The sequence below is a fragment of the Macrosteles quadrilineatus genome, unplaced genomic scaffold (genome assembly GCF_028750875.1).
Source record: "Macrosteles quadrilineatus isolate MER2022 unplaced genomic scaffold, UCM_ALF_1.0 Scaffold_4__1_contigs__length_99947679, whole genome shotgun sequence".
NCBI classification, from domain to species: Eukaryota; Metazoa; Arthropoda; class Insecta; order Hemiptera; family Cicadellidae; genus Macrosteles; species Macrosteles quadrilineatus.
The window spans coordinates 83,381,735-83,391,852 of record NW_026542597.1 but is presented as its reverse complement, the minus strand read 5'-3'; the positions used below and the strand labels follow the sequence as shown (position 1 = coordinate 83,391,852).

The window sequence follows — 10,118 nt, the reverse complement described above, 5'->3', positions numbered from 1 at the left end:
GATCAGCTGATATGTAATGTTGCATTGATGTTTACGAGGTTTAATGTTTTGGGGAATTTATTGTAAATATGAATCAACATGGTGTTTTCCCAAGCTCGAAGATTGTGTTAAAAGTAAATCATTGGTTTTATGCCAAAAAAGGTTTGAAATTAAATTTACTTTTAATTTAAGAAAACCGAATCCGTTGTAAAAAAAAAAACCTAGACCTACAATATCTACTCTATTTGAGCTTGAGTTACTCCATGTTGTGAGTTAAATACAATCAATTCTCAATAACACTAAAAATCATAGATAACTATGCAACAATGCATATCAGCTGATCTGCATTGAAGTAAAGAAAACAGAGATACCAACATATAATTTTGTTTTGTCGTTGATTGCAGTGGCAAACAGTACTTGCAATATTTGGGTTGTGTTAAAAATAACATCCTGTATACCCATGTTGGACCAATTGTATTCTGTAAAAAAAAACTGGTTGAATTAAAACTCCAAGTTGATATCGGAGTAAGGTCTAAATACTTACTCTCGTTTCCAACGCTTAGGTAGAATTGATTATTGAAACCACATAGGTACAAAACAAGATTCGTGACTGGTGGGAATTGAACCCAAGCCTTCAGGCAAGAAGTCCTGCCTTCTAACCATCGGGCCAGGTGGGTCTGTTGTACTGGTTTGTTTCAATCTATCCTATGTCGTACAAGCACAATACATTGTCTATTTATAATAGGATATCAGCTGTTACTGTTCTCTGTGTTTTCAATGGATATATCTTTATCAGGCCATGTAGAGTTGTCTTGAATATCTCAAAGTGCATCTAATAAAGATGTCAAAGACTTTAGGCGGATTTGTGACGTAGATCCAGTCAGCTGATTAAATAAATTTAATAAATAATCTTAGTTGTCATAACTGTATGTATTGTCCACCTTTGTATTGCTGCTACTTATGCTATGTAATTGTATGTCATGTTTCTTATAGGCTGATTTTACAACAGCTAACACGTTGCTTACCAACCGTCACACTTCTCTGTTCGAAAGGCCTTGCGTCACCTGTAGTGAATCAGGAGGTCATGATTCCAATGACGATGAAACCAAACACAATTATGAACTTTGGTTGATGTCAAATATCTTTTACGCTAACTGTTTTAACGAACTTCCCACGCAAGGATTTAGTTCAGAAAACATCTGTTTGCCACCAGCTTAATCAATTGGGGTTTCATTACGTACTACTGTACTGTAATGAGTTTTCCCTGGACACCAACCAGCTGATTATATTTGGCAATGAGTGGTTATAAACAAAAAAGCATAACCTCTCTTAGAGTTATCCTGTATAAGGATTTTTACAGTTTTTCTATTGTTAAGTTAGCTTAAAGTAGTATGGCGTAAAATATCGTACGTGTGTAACTCGTCCAAAATGTGTTTACCGGACTCGTATGGTATTCCCGCTCTCGACTTCGTCTTGCACGGGAACAACCATACTCGTCCGGTAGACACATATTTTCCGGACTAGTAACGTAATATACTATTACCGCTATTACCATTGACTTTTTATGATAACACTTATACAAACTGAAACAAGTTTAACTCAGGACAAGGAATGGAAGAATAAGTGCGTGCATTCATCTATAAGTTTATTATTACATTATGTATTTTACATCTATAAAAATAATCACACTACTATCTTTAAGAATAAATTGCTATTCGTGACACCAAAGATAATAAAAAAAGAATCAGCTTTCGTCTAACAATCACATGAGGGGTTACAGGGCGCTACGATAATTAGAAAATTTCGATTGGCTCGAGAAAGATTTGAGAGAAATAAAATAAAACTAATTTCTATATTTACAAATAAATAATCACGTTTTTGTTACAAAACACCGATTTTACTGTGCACATGCATCAAAGAGAACACAACGTGAAAATGTCCTCATTTTTTGAAAGGGTCTTATAGTGACCACACTCTTAAGATCATTTTGATTAACAATGTGTAAAATTAATGTAATATGCTTTTAAATACCCCCTTCCCCGAGTCGACATTTTTACACATGAAAAAGGATAATACATGAATTACTGGAAAATAAGTGAATTAATATTTTGGGGCACTAAACAAGACTAACTTAGTCAAACTGTAAATTTGGCTGCACTTTACACTGTCATACACTCATTTGAATGAAAATATCGATCGATATATCGATTATTCGATAAGTTATATCGTTTGGTTAGTTAGGTAAGGTTAACCTAACCTAATTAACCAAACGATATATCGAATGAAACAATCGAATAATCGATATTTTCATTCGAATGAGTGTAGGACGTAAAGTGCAGCCGTATTTTTTTCAAGATTTCAAGGATGAGATGATACAATTTTGTTCAAGAAAAGGACAGTACACATAACAATCACCTTTTTAAGGTAGTACGATAGTAAACATTATTTAGAAAACAGAAAAAAGTATTGTGATCTTAAGAGTGGGATCAAAAAGGTCCCGATTAAGCTCATTCACAACAAAATATCGACAGTTAGTTTAAAAAGGTGAACAACAACATTGCAAATAGAGCTGGAGTGAAGGTAGCGCAGGGCTAGCTTATACAGTCAGGGGCTGTGGGACTTCACGCCGTCGTCGTCCAGGACCCCCGGCGTAGTTGGCGGCGGCTAGGCCCATCAGGTGTTTGGCTGCCTGGGACCCAGAGAACCCACGGGACAGACCCAGGTCTAGACCACGCTTGGAGCTGTAACAAAACAGAAGAGGTTAGAATATACAGAAATGTCCTTCACATCCTAGGACGCTAGGATTCTAGGGATTGTTTTACACATTACATCAGACTAGTGCAAAAGGGTTGCGGCATTATCTTGGATAAAGTCAATTGGTGATTGGTGGGATTTGAACCCAGGACCTCGGGCTTTGAAGCCCCGATCTCTTCTACTGTACCAGCTCGCTCTCCTAGAATAGACAGTGTGAGTCAAGACGTTCTGATAGGCAATCTTGGGGTAGACTTCCGTATCTTTTGTCAAAAACAACCGATTGAAAATATCGAATATTTTTATTCGATTGTTTCATTTGATATATCGGTTGGTTAGTTAGATTGACCTAACCTAACTAACCAAACGATATACCGAATAAAATAATCGATATATCGATCGATATTTTAATTCGGTTGTTTTTGACAACAGATACGGAAGTGTACCCAAATCTTGTGAAAGGTTACGTAATACCATCGGTTCCTCGAAGGGAACAAACGTATGGAAGGCGTCGTCCTAAAACCACTGTAGGTTTCAGCCCTCAGGAAATTCACGATCGCGTCACATCAAGATGGACAGCTTGTACAGAAAAATCCAACGCTAGAGACACCACAATAAACTGTAGAAAGTAGAAGCTAATAAATTATTGCATACATCTTCCAACACGTCTGTGTTTAAGGGTTTTGCCAGAGGCAGGGAACATATTTCAGATTCCGATATAGTGATGGGAAATTACCAATGTAATATCTTAAATTACATAACCTCACACACACCAAAACTTTAAACAAGAAACAGAAAATAGGCAATCATAGTTTGTGAAATTTAATAGTAAAATAATCTACAACCTACATGGTTGGATACGAAATATCAAATGATTGCCGTACAATAGTCAAACTTTTTAGCTCGTTGAGATGTTCGTATGAAGTTAAGACAAAATAGGGTAAAATGGCTTCCAGAAATGATTGTGAGATTAATTAGTCCAGTGATATACGAGGTCCAAGAGGATGATCAGGCGTGTTGTCTACATTATCTATTTTCAAGCCAATAAAGTGTACGATTTGAAGTACTTCTGTAGTACCACAGAGTATTTAGTGGATTCACTTTATTCTGTGCTACTACCAGAAGTCCACAAATCCACCTGGAAAATCTCCAGTATCAAACCTCATCAACTATCAATGCAAAAACTAAGTTAAGCCGGGAAGGAAGAATAGTGTTAGTTAGTTTGTATCTTCACCTATTAAAGTGGATACAATGTGCAATAAAATTCATGATCAGGACAAAATACCTTTACTTAGGTGAAGTAACTTGTTTACTAAACAACTACTTACGAAAGTTTAGGGTGCTAAAACACACTTAAGTTTTCTGGACAAATTAATGTACTTTGCTTTTCTTCTTGAATAATGTGCCTAACGATTTTCATTCTCCAGAGTTACTTCACTACTTCCATAATGACTTCCAACGTGAACACACATTCCCCTGGAAGTCACTCGTTTAAGATCACCAAAAATGATTTAGCTTAATGTACAGAATAAATTTTAGCCTCCGGACTCTATTAATCGTGGGTGTTCCCCTCCTATCCACCTTTTAACTAAAAGGTCATCTAAGGTATAATGTCCTGGCTACAATTCATGCTCCAGACTAAAGACCTTTACTACTTCTGGACCTATATTCCCTCAAAAGTAGCTTGTTTACTAGGAAAACATCTGTTCTAGTTTAGCATAATGTGCCGAAACACTTTGTTAGATCAATTGTAGTTATTCATAAACAAAGCTAGTGTGATCAATTTTAAGCCAACACTTTTTCGAATAACTGGACTATAACACTCAATTATAGTATCTTTAAAAGTCGGAACTGAGTAAAACATACATTGAATTTATAGTTATTCTTAGTGAAAATAATAATACTTAGGCTTATAACATATTTTCGTAATCATGAAAACAACAATAGTTTTTTCTAATTAGCTTTTTACTAATTTTAAAGCAATGTCGATTAATATAGTGCATTAAACCATTTATTTTAATAATTAATTGTATACAGTATGTTGTAGCTTATTCAGATGTTGGCTAGTATACGAACCAAAAGTTTTACCGAATCAGCTGATTAGTAAATCCTCCACTCGCATGACGTAGTAGTTTCTTATTGGTTCATTGTCGTCTTATTCTTTTCGTAAGGTACAATATTTTCGTGTTACTACGCGTTAATATTGGTTGTGTGTGTCCGTGTAGTAATTATTATTACATTACGTAAATCTTTCATGATATATAAGTTTCTCTATTCTGTTTTAGTGAGTGTTTAGTGTCAAGTGACATCGGTAAGGTTGATATTTTCCAATGCATCTTTGTTCTGGTGATTACTGCATACTCAGGTTAGTATTTTCAATTACATATTTGTATTTATCAAGGTCACTTTTTGATATATTATTTTAAGGGCACTGCATTGAAATGGTGACTAAGCCTTGAATTAACCGATTTTAAACGTAGCAATGATATTTGGACCTATTCCGTTAATTTACTACTATGTTTTTCAGGTTAAAATATGCTAATTAGCTATAAACCCTGTTTAGGATTTGGTTATATATCTTGGGCTAGGTTAGGGTTAGAACCAATACATCTTAAAACTTTAACCGTGTATTTGTTACTGTACTTACAAATTATAAAGTGGTTGGAAATTCACGAAAAAAATAAATTTTTATTAAATATTGACATATTAGACACGTTAATAAAATAAATGCTCAAGACATATTTTAAGAGCTTTGTTTTTAAATTGGGATCCTGCCTCAAAGAGTCAATAGTGTTATGAAATTATAGATGTTCATAAATAAATAAAAGGCACTTAAATGAAGATACTTGAAGAGAATATTTTTAAGAAAATCATTAGTTAAATAATATTTTATTGCCTATTTTTACGAATAAATATTTAGTTTGTTTAATATTTTTTGATAAAAATTGAATCCTAAAGTTTAAATATTGGTATTTTAAGCAACATTAACCTAAAATCCGTGCTATTTCATCGTCATTCAAAACTAAGGAATTGCGAATAGGTAACTTTTGTGACTAAAATTTTATGGGAACCTTTTGCATCAATATGTTTTTGTTACAAAGTCGATAATTTTATATGAAATAAAAACATAATCAATGACTTGGTACACGAAATAGCTACTTTATCGGCTACTAATGCTATGTATAGACTACCAAAGTAGAGCGTAGATAATTTAAGCTCAGGAATAATAAACACAGTTTTTTTGCAGGTTGCAGTCATACCAAAGGTAAGAATATGTGTGGGATTATGCCTTGTTGTTTTTGACCTTTCGTTTCGTTAGACTTGGAAAGAAAGGAGGTTAGTACATGAATCCAATCTAAATATGGTACAGTTATGACTTTTAGGACAATAGATTATTTGTAAAGTGTCAGCGCCTTATAAAGGTCAGTATTATTTCTTAATATTTTAAAATTATATTTAACTAATTCAAACGTAAACTTACTTTATTGCGCATTAGGACTACGGACTTTTTGCATCCATGATATGGTATATATTATATGGGATATTTTCTTATAGAGTTATTTGAAATTCAAGATAATGAATGGTAGTAAAACAACTTTTTTAACACTTTTAATTATTTTCATTAAATTGGCGACCATACAACGTAGGTATTTTAAGCCTAGTATGAAATATATGAGTATGAATGGAGATGAGTGGTGCAATCTTGTAGTCTTGTTAGTGACTAAGGCCTACATATTTCTTAGACACAGCTGTTAATTAATAGCCCATACAGCTAATGGAAACTAAGGGACCTACAGTTTATAGTGGAGTCCGAGCAACATTTTCGCCTTGGTATTAACGAATTGGTCTAATTACCATAATAGAACTGCGGATACTCGTAGTACTCAATAGTGCCGGTTAGTGCGGACGTTAATCCACACCGGGGAGTGTCGCATCCACAGTGCCAGTACATGCCTATAAATATCCACAATTTGTGATCTCCTAGGAGCTGGATTACAGGACATCACCTAGTCCAGGCGCTAAACGGGTTGAGTATGCACTGAAAGTCTGACAAAATTTGACTTTTGATTATTGTTGGGGACATCTAGTAGATGAAAAAAATCGATGATGTCGCATTTCTAGGGAGGTCACAACTTGGGGGGGAGGGGGGGAAGTTGCGCGGGTCATCGGTTTACGTTTCCGCGTCTAACTCACAAACGGTTAATGATAGAAAGGTGAATTAAGCGTCTATCTACGCCTAAATATATTGTCTTTTAAAAAGGTTATTACAACCTTTCTTCTATCTCTTATACTTTAGGCGCTAATCAACATTTATTGCAAAAAATAAAATTTAAAAATATTTTAAAATGACATTTTGGAAATATTGCGCTTGTTTAGGGCATGTTACAAACTATTTATGGTTATAAAAACTAACAAGTAGTACAACAACACCAAGTTTAAAGAAATCCGTGCAAAAACAACAGAGCTACGTTGATTTCAGTAAGAGTAAACGTGGAAAATTCGTAGTAGTACCGAGGCGCGCATGGATGGTACACGTAGCCCACAGTCAATATAGGTTTGATGTTGTAAGTAACCATGGGAAAGCTGCATTTTTCTATGCTGTTAGACCATGTTGAGATTATCATTTTCCCGAAAGTCATCACTCCTCCCCCCTCGTGCTTTCCTCTAACCCCCCTTTTTAGATAAATTAACAGCCTCTTAACAATTAAGCTATAACTTTAAAACGGGTAAGGATAATAATGCAATATTTTATTAATCATTTTGCGTTACGATAATCTACAAAAAGAATTATTAGATGAATAAATATTTAAAAAGAATTATTATAGATTTCTAAAGAAGAAGAAGAAGAAAATGTGTTAATTGTAATAAAATATCAATACAGTGTTTTTTATTTAAATGCATAGAACAATGGTCAAAGACCGTCTGTTTTGTGTTAGACACACTGATTTTAAAATATTTTAAAGCAGTTTAAAAAATTCCATGAATCACATACAATTATTCATAAAATAAACTGATTTCCACTACAGAACATACACAAATAGCACTACATACTAATAGATCAGATATCAATTGAATAAATAATAAAATTTAAATGTAGCCTACTGAGAATCTGAATTTTTTCTACAAACAGTTAATAATTCATAAAACAAACCTGTTACTTTTATAATTTACTTTGATAGATACTTAACAAACAATATAAAAAAAAAAAATTTAAATTACATAGATTTTTCCAATTTTTGTATTGATATCTCAATTCTTAAATTTAATAATTATACTCCATTATCAATTCCCACCCTTTACTCCACGCCTCTTTAAAATAATTTCCAAGTGCCCGCCAATCTTTGCCATTTAAAAATTCAAAAAAACTCATATTCATTTAAATATAGCTTGTTAGACCAAAATTGACGTATCTTTTTTAAAATTGGACATTCTGCTATAAAAGGGTACACGTTTCATCCCAGTTGAGATTACATAGTGAACATACATAAATTTTATTTTCCATATAGAGTTAACTTTTTATTAGACGACCCTTTTTATTTGTAAAAATGTTTTTAGGGATGGTTACGAATAAAAAATATATATCCACCATTTTCCAATATGGCCAACAACTTTGTTATTTCTTATGGAATATGCTGTATTTTAGTATTCATTTAGAATTTAAAAGCTATTTTTTTATTCGTGACATTTTTTCTCTAAACCTACCCCATTTAGGAGTTACAGCGTGTTATATCTAAAATAAAGGCTTGTGGTGTACATTCGGCATCCTGTAGCTCATAAACGAGTAAGTTGAGAGAGAAAGTGCAAAGAATAAATAAGTCACATATAAGTCCTCGTTCAAAAAAATATATAAAATACGTTAAAAAATACTGATTTTGTTGTTTTAAAAATGGCCACCATTTTCAAAAATGCTAGCTTACTTTGATATTGGAACAATTTATTTTATGGTTTTTTTTATGTAGATGTGATTTGAAAACTTGTTTATTCTTTGTATTTCCGCTCTTAAACTTACTCGTTTATGAGCTACAGGATGCAGGATGTACTCACAAACCATTTCTTTTTCGATGTAACTCCTAAACAAGCTTTAGAGAAAAATGTCAAGAATAAAAAGGTTTAAAAATTGTGCGTTTACATTCTAAAACAATCATAAAATACAGGGTATTCCATAGGACTAACAAAGTTGTCAGCCATATTGGAAAATTGCGAACATATTTTTAAAATTCGAAACCACTAAAAAAACATCTTAAAATAAAGGCTAGTGTCCCATAAGAAGTTAACTCTATATCTCATAATAAAAAGTTATCTATTGGTTCACTTTAGGTGAGACACCCTGTATAAAAAATGAGGCTCTGGCGTACAGCAGCAAATGCACGATATTCATTCATATGTATCCACTACAGTCTGTATATGTACTGAATGAGCTACATAACGTTAATATAATCTATATAGAGCGGCAAATTCAAACACAAAAACCATAATATACATAATTTTTTTCATTGTTGCGGTGCACAAAAAAGCCTGAGTCCTGTAAAAACAATATACTGTACTATCTATAACCACTATATGTAAACAAACTGTTAATAACTATGTATCATTTTAAAATGTAAACTATGCACCCCAAATTTTGTATCAAACATTTTGTTGTGCGACCTCGTATAAAAAATCTACAAAGAAAAGTTTCATAAATTAATCCGTAAAAAATATTTTTTTATGTTTATGATATTTTTTAACTATTAATATTTTGGATACCATGTAAAATACACTTTTTGTAGAATATCGTAACGCAAAATGATTAATAAAAGATTGCGTTATTACCCTTACCCGTTTTAAAGTTGTAGCTTAATTTCTAAGAGGCTGTAAATTTATCTAAAAGGGGGGGGGGTAGAGGAAAGCACAAAGGGGTAGGAGTGGGGACTTTTGGGAAAATGCTCATCTCAACATGGTCTAACAGCATAGAAAAATTCAGCTTTCCCATAGTTACTTACAACATCAAACCTATATTGACTGTGGGCTACGTACCATCCATGCGCGCCTCGGTACTACTACGAATTTTCCACGTTTACTCTTACGTAATGAAACGTAGCTCTGTTGTTTTTGCACATATTTCCTTAAACTTGGTGTTTTTGTACTATTTGTTAGTTTTTCTAACCATAAATCTTCTGTAACATGTCTTAAACGCGTACAATATTTCCAATATTTGATTTTAAAGTAGTTTTAAATTTAAATTTTTGCAATAAAAGTTGATTGAGGCCTAAAGCATAAGAGATAGAAGAAAGGTTGTAATAACCTTTTTGAAGGAAAACATATTTAGGCGTCGATAGACGCTTAAACCACCTTTCTATCATTATCCGTTTGTGAGTTAGACGCGGAAACGTAAACCGATGACCCAC

General features: G+C 33.1%; 1 protein-coding gene across 1 annotated transcript in view; it reads right to left on the bottom strand.

The window, feature by feature from the left end:
• Positions 1–1,611: 1,611 nt before the first annotated feature.
• LOC128992099 (diuretic hormone class 2-like) overlaps positions 1,612–10,118 on the bottom strand; it is a 152,831-nt gene continuing 144,324 nt past the window's right edge. The window contains exon 5 of the mRNA XM_054415508.1: positions 1,612–2,720. Coding sequence (XP_054271483.1) covers positions 2,576–2,720 — 145 coding nt within the window. The 3' untranslated portion in view covers positions 1,612–2,575. The remainder of the gene's footprint in view (positions 2,721–10,118) is intronic.